We start from the raw sequence: 20,204 nt of genomic DNA, 5'->3' as shown, positions 1-20,204 counted from the left end.
TCCCTTGGGGCATATAAATGACATATCCTCCTAAGTGGCATGATGAACTCTATGACCTCATATGTGTGAACCTATAAAAGCCCATTTTGAAGACGTTGAACCTATTAACAGTTTTCAACCGTCCTGATCACTACCAAGGCCTGTTCAGGAAAAAATGTGCTAGTAAACTCACAAGCTTGTTTGAATAATTACAATATATCAAGCAGGATTCTGGACCTTGCGGAATATCGTAGTGATCAGAGAATACTGATTGAGGCTGTAGATCAGGAAAAATAAGACATTTGCAATTTACCTCTACTTTAAAAATTCAAGTATTATTTGCTGCTGGTAGGCATAGAGGACTATTAAGCTTATAAATCTTCAGTTCAAAACAGATGATAATACCCTGAAGAATGAATGTAAATAGTTTTCCTTATTTAAAGATGTAACCCATCATAGTAAATAAAAAGATTACTAGACTATAAAATAAAATAAAACACTTCAATTGGGGTGTGTGTAGGGGATGGGAGAGGGGAAGAGAAAGGAGTAGTGCGGTCTGAATGTCTAAATCAGTTTGACTGTCCAATCTGATTAGGTGCCTACAATGACCACAAAAATGACTGAATGAGTTAGAATGAAAAAGAGTGGAGCTGGGCTGAGAAGGGATAACTTTGCCCAACACATTCCATTCATCAGACAGGCTAAGAAGTAACTTAGAAATTCTCCATTCTGAAAGGACAGTACCTGTTCTGGGCATTGACCTCCACCTGGTCAGTCACCTGCCCCAAGGATTCTTCCTCCTGCTTCTGCCGCAGCCTCTCCTGCCGGGCGCGGCGGCGCCTTTCTCGGGCAGCCTCTTCCTCATCGTCATCGTTCCTCTGGTAGGCGATCCTGCAACATCACAAAGACAGCCTCTTGAGCATGCCAGCTGCCGACCATCTTCACCAGGCTCTTTGCACGATCAGCCCGAGCCCTTTCCTGAGCTCGCCCACAGAATGAAGCAGAGAGTTCTAAATGGATCGTTTCATTCCACAGAGACTTGATCTGAATAGTTTTCGAACTTCTAAGTATCTGAAAAGCATGAGTCTAACAGCTACAGGGGATACCTTACAATAATCAAGTAATAGCTTAAACTAAGAAAATCTACACAAAAGCAGGCTATGCAGGAGAGTGCGGGTTAGCAGATTGAGATTTCTTTAGTGAGCTGCTTATTAGCATGTTAAGATTTAGAAGCAGAAATCCAAAGCACTGAATCAAAAAATAATCAAAACACTTATTTAAAAGATTCAGCATGTTGTATGGATTATTTGTGTAGACACTGTCACAAAGAACAGAAAAGAATCAAGTTATCAAGCCAGGATTTTGGCATTAATAAGCTCAATTGCTAATTAAAATGGAGAGTAGGATACCCTCTTTGCTTGGATTTTATTTTTTTTCCTTTCAGTTCCTTTTCACTGGAGAGGGACTGTGTTACTGACAACTGATAGGAGGGCTTCCAAGTCAGTGTGGCTCCCCGTAAGGCCCCCTCCTTTGCTCTAAAGCATGTGTTAGGATTCCACCACCCACACGTCCAGTCCATCATGGTAGCCCCCAGGTGTACACGTAGATAGAAACCCAAGAGCTGAGGGAGGCAGAAGAGGCACAGACGGCTCTGCACACATATGTCATTCAGCTTTTGTAGTTTCACCTGAAGCAAATACCTATTTAGGAAAATTATACAACCACTGTCACTACATAACATACATTTCCGTTAATACTTATTCCCAAATAAAGAACTGGAGCTGGGGAACTACAGATGTCCAAACTCAAGAGAAAACGACCTGCACGGTTACCCCGGCTACTTGTGAGGGAGGAACACATACTGAGATACAGAGTGCCAAGGAGGCATGGCTCGGCTGGGGGGCCCAGGGCCAAGCTGGCCCGACGGGGCCATGGGTTGGGATGGAGCTGCATTGCGCTATGGGCTGCTTTTTACATTAAGGAGTTTAAGTGCTTTTCTTACGATGTTACTTACACATTTACAAATAGAAATCCGGATATATAAACATTTCATGTTTATAATTCTTATATAATGACAAACCTAAAATAATTTACAAACGAAAGAAAATAGAACAGCAGAGCCATATAATGTGCATCAACAACAGGAACCTACTATAACTGATGATCGTTTACTTATGTTAGATTACAAATCAGACATCTTCAGGCTTAGATCCGGCACTTTATTTCATGTTTCTATCTTTTGACTTCAAGAATACGAATGCTATGAATGCTTTTCACCTATAAAAAACAAGATTAACAAATCCAAAGGTTGGTTGGTTTGCTCTTTGTTGCTTCAGAAAGTCTGACTTCATGCTTACTAAAATCTGCTGGTGTGCAATACTCAAATGCCAATATAAATAAAATGTCATAGTAATTCTGTGAAACTGACTGGCTTATTTCTACAGATATGGAGAGAAGGGCGGTGTGATGTCGTTAAAGGACAGCTAGGTTAGGACTCAGTAAACCTGGTTCCTAGAACTGCTCTCTTATTACCTGGCAGCCCAGCCCCTTAACCTGAGTTAAAGTCCCTTGCCTGTAAGTATGTGACAAGGAAATGAAATCCTGGATATGTTGTGGTAAGGCGTTTTACAGTGCAATATTTTGTTGTTATTAGCAAAGTTCAGTTGAGGAGCTGCTTTGTGAGGAAAGATGAGTTCAATTTTAGACTTGTTGAATTTGAGGTGACAGCATGACATGAATCGAATGTTCCTTTCTAATTCAATCACACTGTAGTTTGCAGTCAAAAGCCCTTCCCAGTGGTTTGGCTTTAGTCTTCAGATTCTTGGCCTGATATTCCTTTGGCTTATTTCTCAGTAGACAGCTTTAACCACAGCAGGGAGAATGAGTCTTAATGACTGCTTCCCAAGCTAATCAAACAGAAAGGCTTCATTCGTTCTTCTACATCTCTGGATCAGCCGTGAGGTCTTGGCTATTACTTGGGGCCCTTCTTTTCCAAAACAAGCAAGAGACCTAAAAGCTACATCTGGGACATCCTATGCTAAAAACAACTCCCCCTGCCTTTCCCTAGATGGAATCTCACGTGAAACCCTCAAACTCCCACTATTCTTGAACGATTTGAGGTGTTCCTACCTTCAACCTCCCACCTACCCAACCAGATTTGCCATCAATTTAGGCCAGGTCACCCTCAACCTTTCTTCATCTTGATTTCTCCTCTGAGGGGTGGCCTGACAACCAGACCACTCACTCCTGTCTCTTCTAACTCTTCTTATTTGGTATTCTCCATTGGTTGCTCCCTGCCTAAGACACACGGTTATCAGAGCTAGATTTTAAAGGACTTTGCATTACTACTAATAAAGAAACATATTGTAGTTATTTTCAAAGTTCAAAAAGAACAAGGAGCCAAAATACTTTCATGGTATTTTGAATCACAACATGCCCAGTTGCTGGCTCAGTCACATACCGCTTGACTTTATAAGTGAAATTCTGTCCATGCCAAATGCCCGGATATGTGTGGAAATTCTTCCACTCTGAGACTCCCTCCAGGAGCCTTGGTAGTTGCTCAGCTTTTGGGCCCATAGCAGCTTACCCTTCACGCTACGCCCACAGGTTTATTACTTTTCTTTGAAAACGAAAAACAACTCAATTTTTTAATTTTTCCTGATTCTAAAAGTAACATACATTTCTTATTTGCTTAAACCAGACACTACCAGATGTGTAAAAGAGAAAGTGAAAATCATCTCCCTAATCATACCACTCAGATATGGACATGACGAGTATCTGATATATTTTACCAGACATCTTGGCAGGCATGCACAGATACTTTCATTTTTAACAAAGTGGGACTCTGTTACACATATCATTTCATAAACAGTTTCTTTATTCATGACTATTTTTAACACATTAGCAGTATCTAATTTTCAACAGCAACACAGTATTCTGTGGAGAGCTCTACATAGTACTATAATGTAACCTATTTTCTATAGATGGACAGTTAAGATTTTTTTCAACTTTATGTTCTTATACATGAGGCTGCAAAGGACACCAGTGTAGATACACTTATATCACGTGTTCAGCTACTTATCTAGGAAAAATTCTCAGAAGTTAGTATTTCTGAGTTTAAGAGTATCTTCATCTAAAAGGCTTCTGATACACGGTGGCAAAGTGCCTTTCAGAAACGTATACAACACCAGCAATGTGACTGAGTGCTAATTTCACCATAAGCAGAATTTGTCCAAAGGACAGGCAAGTATACAGCATTCTTAATATATCCAAATTTTGGCACAACCTCTGCTTTACACTCAGGTAAAAACAAAATGTTAACGTTTCTAATTCTCCGTACACCAGATTTAAACATATTTGAAATGCTACTGACTAGTAAAAATCATACGTAACCATGCACCAGATTGTAATAAAAGTGTACCAGTCCCTTCGTTCCTTCTGTGAACCTGCAGCGGACGCCAGCAGTAAGCAGCCCAGTGGTATTCCGCTACTGCTCCCAGATGACTCCGGGCAGCATGGGACTCAAAGTTCCTCAGAAGCATCTGAGAATGCTTAAACTATGTTTATTAGAGACTGAACCATTTTACTGCGATCTATTCTTCTAAGAAAATGGTAACTCACAAATGACAGGTAAGGCACCTCTATTAAATAACATTTTTCACTGGCCAGAATCCATGATTTTCCCACCCATGCTGAGTGTAAGCAGGTTTACTATGGAGTATTACACTTTGTTTCTGCTAACTACCTTCACTCATCCCTTGGAGAACACCTGGCGAAAGATATGATCGACCTTACTGCAGGAAGACCAGGGCTGCTGATAGCAAAATGGCTCATCAAATATTTGGAAGGAAGTGCGTGCGTGTGTGTGTGTGTGTGTACAAGTGTTAAAAAATCTCAAAAGTCCACAAAAATTATATGATGTTGTTTGATTGTGTCAGTGGTACGAGAAAAGGAGAGAGGACTGGCATTTCTTTCATTCCCAGAACCAGCAGCTTAAAGGCTCTGGTGTTATAAGAAAAAACAGAACTATGCAATGGGAAAACTTTCTTGGAATGCTGTGGCTTTCACACCAAAGACGGTTTAAGTTTTTACCCACTAGAGCTCTACATCCTCAGTATATTCAAATAACAAGATAATCATGTTACACGCTGTGCCGTTTAGACAGAAAGTTCAAATAAATAAAAGTACTGCAAACATGGCAAATAAGAAGTCACTGAGGAATCAGGGTCTACATTTGGACGGGCCGGGGTCTGAATGTATGCTGGATGAGAGAAAGGCAAAGTGGCAAACATCCGTAGTAAGACCCTGGAGCAAGGCACTGGTCATCTTGGCCCATTCCCCCCACCCCATCTTCCCCATCAAGTATTTCTCAAGACTTGCACAACACTGGCAAAATTCTTATAATTTCACCTACAGTATAGGCTGTTTCCTTTGTTTTTACCCTGTGTCACCCACAGCCTGAAGACTATTGCCCTATTGCCTTTCATTTTGTCTTGTTTTCCATTTTGCTGCTTTCTGATTGGAGACTACAGTAGAACCTTAAAGTTTCCAAGCAAAAACGCGGGCAATGTATTTTATTAACCAAATAAGATTTCTTATCGGGAAATGAGGTTTAAAAATAGAATAAGGAAAAGCAATAACCATTTTTTATGGAGGGGGAGGAAGTTGATGTTAGTGCATGTTTAGGAGCGTTAAAGACCTAGAGGGAATGAGAAAAAAGTATGGTTGAGTCTATAATGAGTATAAATTTACTTATTTTATGTTGACAATCACAGTACTACTCTGAGAAATTAACTGGACAACCAAATAGCTAATCAAGTTTGGATTTGCAATCTTGCTAATCTTTTTTTTTTTTTTTTTACATACATGGTATATATGATACAATTATTTGGCAACTTAAAACAATTTAATAATATATTTGATGATTTTCTAAATCAGCTCACCAAGACATAATTTATTCTCATCATCTACTGCACAGGATCCCTTGGTCTATTTAACCATCTTCCTACAGGCAGACGCTTGGGTTTCTCCTAGCTTTTCTCTGTTGCATACATTGCTGCAATGCCTTCTTGTGCACCCCTTTTATAGGGTAGATACTGGGAAATGGGATAGTACATGTTCATTTAAATTTGAAAGATTCTGCCACATAACCTTTCACAGTAGTCATTCCAGGTGGTTCGAAGTGAGAATTCCCTATGCTCTGTCACTTCAAATAACCAAGTCAGATCAACATACATTAAGACAGCCCACTGCTAACTGACAGGACCAGAGAAAATATTTAATCTTCTATATCTTGTATAGCAGTGGTTTCTGCTATTTTAAGAATGTGGATCCTTTTAAAATAGCAAGAGGGCGCCTGGGTGGCACCGTCGGGTAAGCATCCAACTCTTGGTTTAGGCTCAGGTCATGATCTCAGGGTCATGAGGTCGAGCCCCATGTCAGGTTCTGCACTCAGTGTGGAGTCTGCTTGAGATTCTCTCTCTCTCTGCCCGTCCCACTCATGCTCTCTTTTTCTCTCTCTAAAATAAATAGATCTTAAAAAAACTTTAAAAAATAAAATATCAAGAAACAGTAAGATATCATGACAACTGCTTATATTTTTGTTATTTACTAATAAATGTTTTGTAAAGTATCTGTAAACTCAACAATACATAAAAGGGTCTCTGTCTTATAAACCACTGCATTTATATATATTTGAAGAACAGTGACTACAGAAAGTACTTGGTGTGGATATGAATCTGGGAATCTCTCCCAGCACCTTCACCACTAGTGAACCATGGGTGTACAGCAAGAGATTACAAGAGCACCAATGAACAGACTTTGAATCATCACCTTCCAACCCTTTTGTTTTCAACATTCTTCATGCTCGGTAAGCACACCCACACAGAGACACACACGCACACCCACACGCTATGTGAGGAAAGCCACGGAGAAAATAAAAGGCTCAAGGCACTAAAATGAGGCCTATTTATTTATTTATTTTTATTTTTTAAAAGATTTTATTTATTCATTTGACAGACAGAGGGAGAGACAGAGAACCAGCAGGGGGAGCAGCAGAGGGAGATGGAGAAGCAGGATCCCCGATGAGCAAGGAGCCCGACGTGGGGTTCGATCCCAGGCCCCTGGGATCATGATCTGAGCCGAAGGCAGACGCTTAACTGACTGAGACACCCAGGTGCCCCCGAGGACTATTTATTAAAGACTTTAAAAAAAAAATACGGAATGCTTCAAGAATTTGCGTGTCATCCTTGCGCAGGGGCCAAGCTAATCTTCTCTGTATCGTTGCAATTTTAGCGTAGGTGCTACTGAAGCCAGCACTGCTTATTAAAGACTTAAAGAGGTCCCCATGCAGATCAGTTTCCAAGTCTGCTTTCCTTAATTGCCTGTGCCACATTCCTATATTTTAAAAAGAGAATATTGCACCTAAAATTCTAACGGATTGAATAAATTTGCCACCTGAAAGAAAGAATCCTACCAGTAGTTCACCATTTGCAAATTCACAATAGCTTGTGGGCCGGCAAGTAGTCGGCTGAACTCTCAGATCAGCTCTCCCCTCTCTGCTTCCCACACTATTTCCATTTTCATACAAGGAGTTGTCCAGGAGAAGGTGGCGCTGGCTGAGGGGAGGTTCCAGGTTGTAACTGGACACTCCACCACAAACACGATCCTGTCCCAGCTTTCTGCAACTCTCCACTCCTCACAGAGGGCAGATTCAGGAGAAGGCCTCAAAGAATAATGACTTCTTCTTCTTCTTCTTCTTTTAAAGAACAGCAACTTCTTAGTCAATTACTTTTCTCTGATTTCCCTCACTCTTGGTTTTATGTCATTGTCTTAACCTGGGTCTTAATATGGGATCCAACGTAAAGAGTTAAAACCTCATGTGGGTTAAAGATGTACTCATCAACTATTAGGAGGCAAAATGACTCATACATACTTTCATTATTCTTTTCCATGTACCGAAAACCCTGGTGACTTTCTTTCATAATATGAAATGTAAGCAGATTCTCTAAACATAGCCAATCAGCTCTGTGAATTGCTCAAAGGCTCTTAGCAAACTCTCAGGCAATGCTGTGATCAGGAGGGAAAATCCAAGCTACTGAAATGAGTCATATTTGCCCTGGAGATGTACTGTATGTTTGAAAGTTAAAAGAGGTTTATAGCAACATTCCAGGCTTTTAAATATGATTTTGTTTATATGTGGTGTCTGCAAAATGTTGTGGTTTCATTTAATGCACACAAAGTCCAATTCTGAATGTTTTCCCCTCGAATTCCTTAAATAAAGGCATTAAAAATTATAGTGGAGAAAAAAATCAAAAAAATCAAAAAAATTTTCAAGGCAGAATATGTTTAGAAATGGATTAATAGCTAATAGTCAATTGGTCCATTAGTAATTAAATAGGATAGAATGAAAGAAAAGTTCCTTTGATTTAGAGTATCTATATTTTAAAATATTGTTATTATTTATTATATATATTATTTTATTTATCTATATATTTATATTATATACATATTTTTTTTGGTAGGGAAAGAAGGTTCTATCTCATCTATTCCCCTTTCTCCCACCGCACCTCCCCCCACCGCTCACATCCCCTTTACAAGAATTACTACAGTTTGCCTAGCAACCATAAGTTTTGGATCCCAATAGTAAGACACCGTGTGCTGGCATCCTTCAGGCTCTTATACGTGTCATTGCTGCCAGTTATCACCCCCCGCCTTCCCCATGCTTCATACAATGGTGACATTCCATAATCACATGAGTTTTATAACCGCAGAACACGGTGAGGACACATGTGCCGCAGAGCAGAGTAGAAAACGGCATCAGGCCGGGGAAGACACAGCTCTCCCCCTGTCTTCTCTCTACGCTACTGCGCTAGCTGGTTCCTAGCATCATGAAGCCTGCAACGACCTGCCGAAGGACTCGATCAGGTCTGACTGCGCATGCGTGGTCAGAAGAGCCCTGGGGGCACTGGAAGTTCTGACCCGGACTTGGGCTTGTACCGCTGACTAAGGGCTGATGGGCACACAGTTCTCCGAATGGCCCTGCCCTAGGGCCGGCCGATGCCTAAGTTCAGAGACTCCTTTCTGAATCGATGCAGGTAGCCACAGGAAATGTTTTAAAATATGGATTCTAATTGTTTGGGATCAATATTTTAAACTAAAAAGACGTTTAGCATAACATACATTGTACCTGTAAATGAGTGTATACTCTGTATAATACATGACCGCTTTAAAAGATGAAACAGCCAGCCAGCTGAAAAGCACCAGCATCTTGGAGACCCATAGGCGCTCTCTTCAATCCCGTCCCCATGTCTAAATGCCTCCAAATAACCTCTAACCCAAATTTTTGGTTATTTTAATTATTCTCCTACTTTTCTTTGTAGTTTTACTCCCAAGGTATGCATGCCTTAACAATTTATTTTTTAGTTTTGCCTTCTTACAACTTTACGTAATCACACTGTATGCATTCTATGGTTAGATTCTTTCACAAATCTACGTGTTTCCAAGATTCATCTATGCTTATATGAACAGCTATAGTTTAGAATGACAGATGAGGCACAGGGTTTTCCAAACATTTCTTGAGACCAGGATAATATCTAACTATTTATTCAATTGGTACCGTTTTCTTTTCAAAGTCCATAGATGGTTAGTGATATTCAGTAGAACTAAATGAACAGACTCTGGATTTACTTTATTGAATTGCTTTTAAAAAGATTTTATTTATTTATTTGGGGGGGGCAGAGAGAGGGAATGCCAAGCTGAGTGGGGAGCCCAACTTGGGGCTCGATCTCAGGACCCCAGATCATGACCTGAGCTGAAATCAACAGTCTGATGCTTAACAGACCAAGCCAACCAGCCATCCCCACTGAATTGCTATTTTTATCACAGTTATTTTTGAAAGGAACAAGGCATCTGTCAAACCTATTTAGTGCAGATTTTGGAGGAATAATTCCATGACAGTTTCCTGAGATTAAACTAAAATCTCTTTATTTTGTCACAGGCAGGACTGACTGCCTTTGCTCCCCTCCCACTATCCCGCCCTGTTAAAACAATAAGGTTGGTCAGATCCAAACAGGTCACTATTTCATTTATAGATGTTTAGAAAGCATAGGTATGGAAAGAGCAGGTTGATGATGGAAAAGATCTATTGTGCTCCTCACATGGTTATTCATGTTAAACTTTGGTCAAAATGAATGAAAAGGAGTAAGAAAAATGTTTAAGTGGCCAGTAAGAGAATTAAAATAGTCAAACTTTTCTCTCTTTCAACTCTTATTCAACTGGTATAAAACATGGCTAAAAGAGATAAACCCAATTATTGTGTTTTCATAAATATTACCTTTCCTTCATTCCCCAACCTAGGATTCTTTGTCTACCAAGAAATATTAAATAATAAGAATCTTAAATAAATACGGTCATTAATAAACTTAGGCTTTTTAAAATGTTGTCAATCAAAAGTAAAATCTGACTTGGGACTGTTTCCTGACCGCTGTATCTATTAAAGGACAATCTTGCTTTAATGCACACAGTAGATGTGGACAATAAACCTTGGGCTTAATTTCAAGTAAAACATGTTAAAGTAATTCAGACCCAGGTGTCTGTGACTGGCAACACTACATTTTACCAGTTCTTTCTCTTGCATTAGGTCTGCACCTGGATGTACAACTGGCTCAACAACTGCCCCAGAGCAGGGTGCAGGGAGACCCCCACATTCCCACTGACCAATTTGTAGCGACTCCATCTGACTGCGGATACACAGACAAGCAGATTCTTTTCATAGCCAAAGACTCCTAGGAACAGAAACGTCCCTTTCCATCTTGGAATGTGAAAATACAAACTCATTTTGGATGAGTCTTATACTTAGTGTGATCTAGAAATTCAGGTCTTAGCCCCAAATTCAAACTATTTGTGGGGTGTGGTACAAAGGTCCATCATTCCACGTGGTGGCGCTTCCAAGGACCGTACTGCTATCGCGTTGGTAAACATTTGACAAAAGGAATAAAGCAACTGGAAAAACGAAAACAAGATGTCCTTCAGTGGAGATTAGGAACCTGTGACTAATTAGAGGGAATCCCTGCAAGGGGAAAGTGGTATTGCAGACGTGCCGACGGAAATGGTACGCGGCATACGGGGACACTGCTAACTGAAGTCACATGTCCTGTGTCAGCTGAGAGGACTCTCCACCCTCTCTAGACAGGCAGTGCTGACTGCGGGAAAATTTATGGGTAATGGATTTTCATAACAGGCCTTTATGATCCTCTCCTCCCCCAAAAGTACCCTCTGGAACTTTTCTGCTTCCACTCTCATTTTTCTTAATTGGAAAAAGATTTACTCTTCATTTCCTCTTTCCCGGTACTCTCTGCTGGCTCCACTTCTTTCGGTTCGGTGGCATTGCCTCCCATCTCCACACCCCCCCCCCCCCGCCCACCTTCATCCTTCCTCTCTTCCAGAAAGCTCCACTCTACTGATAGATAGGACACCAGAGCATTGTTTCCAGCACCTCTGCTGAAATGCGTGAGTGTCACCCTGACAAGAAAGCGTGCTTTGGGGTGATTACTACCTCCCTGACCCCAGAGGTATTGCACAAACTTACCTAACGTCCAGCTGGCACGGAGCTCCCTTCCAAGTGCTAGAACTGCAAAGTTTTGTTTACAAGTGGTAGCAAATAGAAAGACAAACCTTGAGTGGAGACAGGAAATGGAAAATGACGGGCCAAATCCTGGATGTTTGGCCTTTTGGAAAGAACATTTATTCTTGCAGAGGACTTGGGAACCAAGCATTGCTAATGGGTCCAACCTCCCTACTGTTGGGAAAAGAAGTCAAGGGGTTTGCTCTGCACTTGGTAGATCATCTTCCTAAGTCAACAGAAACCTTACCTAACGCTGGGCCTGCTCACTGCAGAGGGAAAAAAAGCAAACACCTATTTGTTTTGACTTGGTTAAGAGCCAGCCTGACCAAACCAAACCACATAAAAACCTTCCACGCTTAAAAACTCCCTTTGAGTTAATAGAAGACCCCTATAAAAATGAGAACATTTTAACAGAGCAATATTAAATAATGAAGCACCTCTATTTGGGTGTGTTAATTGAATAAGAATGACCCACAGCTTAAGAATCAGACAGCCAGGGCTCCGAGAGAGGGAAACATGGGCATTAGAGACATTCTGGCATGGTACTTAAATTACTCGAGGGTATCTGTCACACACCAGCAGATTTCTATCCCAACAATAGACTATTAACCAACAAGGCTTATGCTGTCTTCTGACTAGATACTAAAGCGATCGCTAGTTCCTTAAAACTGTCAGCTGGTACAGCAGGCACTGCTTCAGTTGGGGCAATAACTGACTTTACCCTAAAGATATCCTATTCTCTAACTACAAATTACAAAGTCCTAGCATTGGCACTGGCTTATAGGTTTCTAATCTTGTGTACATTCCTCCCCCCAATCAAACCGGTGATCCATGTGGGACCTAAACTTTGAGGCGAGGACATTTGGGTGGGACATCAGGGTGGGGAGCTGTGGGCAGCAAAAGGGGCTGCCTGAGGGGTCTAGATTCTGAGGATGACGTGGAGGGTGCTAGGCCAGATATGAAGGTAGGGTCTCAACTTGTGATAGTGGGCAATGGCAAAGGGACCCTCAGGTGGCCAGAATCAGGACGTCCATTCAACAGATATTTATTGAACATCTACTCTGTTCAAGCCACTGAGAGTGGAAACCAAGATGAATTAGACTCCTGAAAGGAGTTTCTAATCTGGGAGGGAAGCAAAGACGTCTGTAAGAACGCAATAGCAGATAAAAATGTGGTAAATATCCTCAGAGACTTACTGATCCAGTGATCTGAAGTTTAGAGGAAGAAGAAGGCATTGCCAGCCGAGGGATCAGAGAAGGCTTCATGGAGGAAGTGGTATTTGAGCTGGATTTTTAGGACTGGAGGTGGGGTGGGGGAACGGGAGAGGCCCTGCCCGCATACAGAGAGCTCACATGGTGAGGCTGCAGAGTCAGGAAATATGGATGTGGAAAAGCAAACAACTCAGTCTGGCCGGGGCTCGGAGTGCACGAAGGGCATTAGTGAAGCTCCAGTTGTGCTTGGCAGACACAGCAAGACAGCGCCTCATAACTGCGAGAGTAAACCAAACATTTTACAAAGCTTAAGGAGAGAGGCTCCTTCCGTGGCAGAGGCCCCAGGGAAGCACAGAGTCTCCATTCCGGGCATTTCATTCACTCGGCAGCTTTCCCCGGAGATCAAGGGCCAGCTCCCCACCACCAAGGGCTCTGTGCAGCTTGGCTGCAGGGGGACTGCTGCAGTTCAACACGTCGGACCGACGCTGACCATGGCAGAGCTGTAAAGGGTCTTTCAGGAGCCATATGCTGGGACTTTCCAGTTCTTAGAACAGAATTTCCGTCCTCTCTTATTTTTGCCACCTTCTCCACTGTCCTGTACTCACTCTGCCCACAGAGTTAAACCAGATTTTCACGGATTCTGCTTGGAAAGCAGGTCCTGGGTAAAAATCCACAAATGTGGCGAGGAGATGAGATATTAGGACCATGGAATGATTAAACGAGAAGGGATTTTGGGGGTTATTTTCAACCCAAGCTCTACATTTTATACATGGTAACCTAGGGTCTAAAAGGGGAAGTGATTCATACAAGTAATTACAAAATCAGGACCAGATGCAAGGCTATGGAGCTGCCATCACAGTTGTCTTTCTCACCTATGACACTGTATGGGCTTTCTTAGGGCACTCTGGAGATCAGCAAATACCTTCCGTCGTCTAAGCCAGGGAATGGCAAACTGTGGCCCAAGGACCAAATCAGGCCACATCCTGTTTTCGTACATAGTTTTACTGGAATGTAGCCATGCCCATATTGTCTGTGGCTGCTTTCACACTTCAATACCAGAGTTGAATAATTATGACAGAGGGCATATTTGCCGCAAATTTGAAAATATATACTATCTAGCCCTTCACAAAAAAAGTGTACTGATCCCAGATCTAAGCCGATGGTCTCAAAAGAATTTTATAGTGTACTCCTATCATTTAAAAAACTAAGCATACACACACACACACACACACACACACACACACGCATATTGATTTATAGTGCTATCCTAAATGTTTATAGATCTATAAAACACAAACAGAGGGGCGCCTGGGTGGCTCAGTTGGTTAAGTGTCTGACTTCAGCTCAGGTCATGATCCCAGGGTCCTGGGATTGAGTCCCACATCAGGCTCCCTGCTCAGCGGGGAGTCTGCTTCTCCTTTTCCCTATGCCCATCCCCCCTGCTCGTGCATGCATTCTCTCTCACACTCTCTCTCAAATAAATAAATAATCTTAAAAAAACCACAAACAGAAATTTTAAAAGGATAGAATGAAACAAAAAAAATTAATGTTTAATACATTAACATTCATAAAAGCTTTTTTGAAAACTCTTGGTTTAACAGACTGTGATCAGTAATTTGAAGGTCTGGCTGTAGGTTTAATTTATCTTGATGCTTGGTTTTAAATAAAAGCCAAAATTTAATTTTTTAAAAAGCCCTTAAAAAATATGTAGATTCAGGAGTGCCTGGGTGGCTCAGTCAGTTAGGCATCTGCCTTCAGGTCAGGTCATGATTCCAGGGCCCTGGGATGGAGCCCCACTGGGATGGAGCCCCACATCGGGCTCCCCGTTCAGCAGGGAGTCTGCTTCTCCCTCTCTCTCCGCCCTTCCCCTGCTCATGCTCTTTCTCACTCTCCCTCTCAAATAAATAAATAAAATCCTGAAAAAAAAGATATGTAGATTCAAATGGGAAGAACATATCATTGGCTTGGCATATTGAAGATGATGTGAATAGATTCAACCTCCCCCCACCAAGCATGCAGTTTTCGGATGAAACCTGCTGTGAAAATTTATGTCTGTCCTGAGGTCAACCAGTTGTTCATCCAAAGTAATCCAAAGGTGTTTTAGTTTTACATCTTTAATAAACAGCTTCAAATCTATTTCACTTGGGAAATGCTTCTCTTGGGAAATTTTTAAAAAAGAGATTAGAGAACATTTCCAAGCTGAGGTGTGAAGCTCTGATGATACTGACAGGTTACACGTTTACATCTTTCTCAACAACAAAATCACAGATAGTGGGGCCATTTTTCAAAAGATCTCTCCTTGGCATGAGTTTCTTCTGAAAAGCAGTTACATTTCCCCTTTCTGTTGAAAAATCACCTTCACCGAGAGGAACGAGTTAGGCGTGTGGCTGAGGAAGCAAGCGCTCACACGCGCTCACAGCGTTAGAGACAGCTCTGCCACATTCTCATAGTTGTCTTGGGCTCGTACGGTTAGTGTTACCTTCGACCTGAGGCTTCTGCAGAAATTCTCTCTCTCTCCCTCTTTTGTTTGTTTAAAGTAAACCCTACCCCCAATGCAGTGCTTGAACTCACGACCCGGAGATCAAGAGTCACACACTCTACCGACTGAGCCAGCCAGCCGCCCCTTCTTTTAAGAGTGGAATTTCAAGTCCATTTTGTGAAGGTTATGTTCATGTAAACTACATAAGCTCTATCACCCGCAACTTCACTTATCCAGTTACAAGTCAACTGCAAGGAGTCCCAGTGTGTGAAAAGGCAGGGGCTGTCCTTCCCTCCGGGGTGGAACTCTTGCTCTTCCTCAGGACCAGTCACATGTGGCTGGAAAGACGGACCAAGCGAAGGAGCCAGTGCCAGAAAGCATAATCACTATTAGCCAAGCTTCATTTCCTGTTCTTTTAACTTTGTCTCATACTCTCTTGCTTTCTTTCCTTTGATCAAGCTTCTATTCAGAATGCTCTTTCCTCCTCTCCATTTATACCTAGAGCGATCTTCCCTATCGCTCAAGGCCAGCTCAAAAGCTTTCCTGTGAAGTCTTACCAGACGTAATGGAAGTCAACTGGAAGGAACTCTTGCCCTCCTGTGAAATCTCTGTTGTCATTTCGGGCATTTGTCACACGTTGCCTTGAAGTTATTCATGTATCATCTTACCTCTCATGTCATGTTTGTGGAAAGCAAGAGTTCTGTTTTATACATATTTTTAGCCCTCTTCCTCAATGTGCCTTGCATAAAATAAGTATTTAATAAGGTCTTTTTTTTTTTTTTTTTTAGTAATTGAATTCAAGAAAGGCATATGGCATAAGACACTGAACAAGGGCATTTATGGAGGCTAATTAACAATGATGAAGCCTAATTCAGTTCCTTGCATGTGAGGTGAATTGCCTAAGTTCACATGGATTTATCTGAATCAGACACAGAAAGGATAGCCAGGCCAATGTGGAGCCATTTAAAAGTTCAAGAGTCAAATACAGAGTAACAATGGTGCCCAAAAGGACAGGTCAATGAAATGCGACTCTGTTTCATGACCAAGGAAAGACCAACAATTCTATACTAGGCTCCTGAGTATTTACTGAAAAAATAGTGTTATTAAAGCTTTATCAATGGGAGAAGGCTACCCCAAAGTGTGTTCCAAAGGTGCGTATGTTTTTTTCAACAACAAAAGCACACACAGTGGGGTCGCTTTCCAAAGGCATATTCAGAAGCTTTGTGGGTGGCCAAGAAGGCAGATGTTCCATACTGGCTTGTGAATATGAACCAGGAAAACCTGGCTATGCCTTCTGCCATGTTGCATGGGCCATGGGGCTTGTTCTCTGATCATGATTTCTAGAAGCTGAAATCTGATCATTCATTAAGGGAAGCAATAATCTCTTGGGTTTAAGCTTTAATACTATGAAGTGATGGAACAGAGCTATATTAAACCAACCTAGGAGTGATAGTGAGAGCCTCAAGTCTAGAAGGTCAAAATGGGTTAGCAAAAAATATAGGAAGTAGAACCTCAACCCTTAACATTTCTCTCAGTCCTTTCCACTGGAAGCTGTAAGCAACCACTAGTCAAAGCCTTCTTGCCGATGTCTGCCTGGGTAGGTACCTAGAGAATTTTGCTCATTGGTCCACAATGCAAAAGTTTTAATGCATTTATTATAAATCTGTTTCTCATTTGTATGCTACTTTCTCTGTAGGTGGCATTATGTTGCAACTACATACAGAAAGTCCCCTTGAGATAGAGCTGAAAAATGTGTTTTCCTAGTTAAGAAGAACCAAATGGTTATGGACAGGAAAGATATTTGACTTCTGAACCTAGTCAATAATCAGGGGCTAAAGTCAAATTGAGTCAACTGGTGTTTTCCAGTTGGACTGGGGACCCTGTCTTGCTTTAAGAGCTTGTGTGTGAGTGTGTGCGTGTACACACCTGCCACCAGCCTGTCTCTGTTCTTGTAGGATGACTGCCCGTGGCTTGGCTCATGAACAGAGCAGATGTTCTCTATTTTCCTGCTACTCTAGGGTATGTGTTTCCCCCATAACTCCTCTTGTATCATCTTCCCTTGTAAATGCCTTATATCTGTCTATATTCTCTCTCTTCTCACTACCAAGCCTAGTGTTGGTTTTGGCCTTTTGCAATGTCTGTGGTAAGCAAAAATAATTCAGTCCAAGTAGCTGAACTAAGCAAGTTTGATTTAGCTATTCCCTTAGAAATATTTTCAAGTGCTCTAATCAAAACTGATTCTGTAATTCATTGGCTAAATTTTTAAGATAGCCCAAAATAGTTCATTCCACTGTTATGGGCTGTCTTGTCATTTTTACATTTAGTATCACAGTTAAGCTTTTTAAATTAGTTTAATAAAAGATCTAAAAGAACAGCTCAATTTGGTTATTAAATGTCTCAGAATAATATATTGATTATTTTTGATCCAGACATTAATAGCCACGAGCTCAAAATGACATTGTATTACAGGCTTGTGTTCTCCAGAGTTATACTTTGAAACAAAGTATCCAATGGCCTTTTATAGATCCCATTTTTATTTGACCTCACAACGGCCTTTGACACTGTTGGCCATAGCTTCCTCTTTGAAATTCTCTGCCTGCTATATTTTGTAGTTTCTTTTGTGTCTTCAATTGGGTTTCCTCCTCAGCTCTATTCTTTTCTTGTTCAACATACTTGCCCAGGCTAATTTCATCTATACTAACATTTTGTTAGTCAGCTGTAAGGTGATGGTTTTCTAATTTATTTTCCTTGCTCAAGCTGCTCTCCTGAATTTCTTTCTTTCTTTTTTTTAAAGATTTATTAATTATTTATTTGACACAGAGAGAGAGAGAGAGAGCCAGTGAGAAAGGGAACACAAGCAGGGGTAGGGGGAGAGGAAGAAGCAGGCTCCCAGCAGAGCAGGAAGCCTGATGCGGGGCTTGATCCCAGGACCCTGGGATCATGCCCTAAGCCAAAGGCAGATGCTTAATGACTGAGCCACCCAGGCGCCCCCTGTTCTCCTGAATTTCTATATGACCTTTCTTCCTTGGTAATGAAATTTCCAGTAAAGAAGTTGAGAGCAATGAGTTATTCTGGACATTAAATTAATCTATGACTCTTTGAAAGTTCAAAACTTCTCCCCATGCTGGTACTGCACTCCCAGATCCTACTTCTGAAGACGGATGGTTTCAAAGAATTTTTTTAAATTCCCCAGTCATATTCTGTCCTTGCCACAGTTAGCAACTGCCCAATTTCAGGATGTAAAACTGACTTGCTATTATAAGAAAAGCCAAATAAAGAAGCATTTATTAACTAAATTAGATATCAAGGGATGGATAATTTCCATAAACACAGAGAAAACATTAAGATTATAATTTCATTATTTGACATTGGAAAGGACACACTGTTTCTTGGCTACTCGGCAGAGAGTTTCACTTCTTGCATGCAGGAGAAATGAAGTGCAGACAATACCCATGTGTCTAGAAGTTGATTTTGGTTGAAAGCACAATTCCCTGTTAGGCTTAAAACAACTGAACTGAACCTCCCAATCTGAGAGGAAACCTGTCTGACCTGTTTCATATACATACTGTATTTTCTTTAAAGGTTTCAAAACATCAGAAAGAAAGAGAGCCTGATCCTGCCATCTGGGGGCTGGATGACCCAATAGAGGATGCATTCAGAGCACTGCTTCTCAGCCTGGGTGGGTATGCATTAGAATCACCTTCGGGAGCTTTTAAAAATCCCTCTGCCCCAGAGCACGTGGGTGGCTCAGGCAGTTAAGCGGCCAACTCTTGATTTCGGTTCAGGTCATGATCTCATGGTTCTGGGATTGAGCCCTGCGTCTGCCTCCGTGCTCAGGGGGAGTCCACTTGAGAATCTCCCTCTCCCTCTGCCCCTCCCCCTGCACTCTCTCTCAAATAAATAAGTAAACCTTCAAAAAAAAAAAATTCCTCTGCCCAGGCTGTGTCCCAGACCCATTAAATCAGACCCACTGGGGGTATGATCCAGGCATTAAAGGTCCCCAAGTGAGTCCAGCGTATAACCAAATTGAGAAACACTGATTCATAATGAGGACTGAGGGAGAGTTTGGGCCAGTTGCAGTTCTGTGAAAAGGCAGTGTAAGGTCATTCAGAAAATAAGAATGGAGAGAGAAGCCATGGGCAAGTATTTGGAGATTGGAGAGGAAACAGATGGTGCCACTAGCCCTTATGAGCCTAATGCCAAGTTCTCTTTGTTTTTTATTTTTTAAATTGAGGTATATCGGTATTTATAAGCAGAAAGTAGGTGTTACTTAATATTGTGCAGACAAGTTTTTCACACTTATTAAACACTGGTTAAATACCCTGAGTGGCATATTCCTTGTTCTCCCCATTGACCAAATTTGACAGTCTGAGGCCACTTTCGTTGGCTGGTGGTAGTCCCCTGGAGAAGCAGGCCTGGCAGTTGGGAGCATTTCACCTCCTCTCATGACGAAAACATGATATAACCCCAATCCCTATTTCTTCCCTATCATGGATGAGCTGTGTCAGGATGATGTTCTTAAAACTCCGCTCAGGATCTGTGAGGAAACAATTCTTACAGTCTGTTACGGAATTCGAACTGTAAAAAGAGAAAGAACTCAGTCGGGAGCCAGCCCAACCGACGGGGTACCTGCCAAACCACACCTTATCCTCCTCAATCAGCACAAACATCCTCCACCGCCTGACTCCTCTTACCTCAGCAGCAGGGGCACGCTCGTTCCCTTATTAGGACACTGGCAGTGGCGAGAGAGCCGCTCGTGTCTGAGGTCCAGGAGCGGCTTCTAGAACATGTGCACTTCATCAAAAACCAGAAGAGGAGAACAGGCACCAAGGGAGGGGACTGGAAAAATTAAATCCTCGCTGTATGGGAGGAGAATCCATCTTGGTAGGCCACAATTATGGTTTTGGAATAA

At 41.7% G+C, this 20,204-nt stretch overlaps 1 protein-coding gene and 1 non-coding gene across 11 annotated transcripts in view; both read right to left on the bottom strand.

The window, feature by feature from the left end:
• The window catches only part of CALD1 (caldesmon 1), a 177,884-nt gene that overhangs the window by 36,935 nt on the left and 120,745 nt on the right, over positions 1 to 20,204 (bottom strand). For all 10 annotated transcript variants that reach the window (XM_026511469.4, XM_026511421.3, XM_048213030.2 and 7 more), the window contains one exon: positions 724 to 870. In XM_026511469.4, coding sequence (XP_026367254.1) covers positions 724 to 870 — 147 coding nt within the window. The remainder of the gene's footprint in view (positions 1 to 723; positions 871 to 20,204) is intronic.
• On the bottom strand, positions 7,190 to 7,296 carry LOC113267349 (U6 spliceosomal RNA). The gene has a single exon (XR_003320722.1). It is a non-coding gene; the product is annotated as a U6 spliceosomal RNA (small nuclear RNA).

This window comes from Ursus arctos, unplaced genomic scaffold (genome assembly GCF_023065955.2).
Source record: "Ursus arctos isolate Adak ecotype North America unplaced genomic scaffold, UrsArc2.0 scaffold_3, whole genome shotgun sequence".
Lineage (NCBI taxonomy): Eukaryota > Metazoa > Chordata > Mammalia > Carnivora > Ursidae > Ursus > Ursus arctos.
This window is presented reverse-complemented; position numbering and strand designations above follow the sequence as displayed.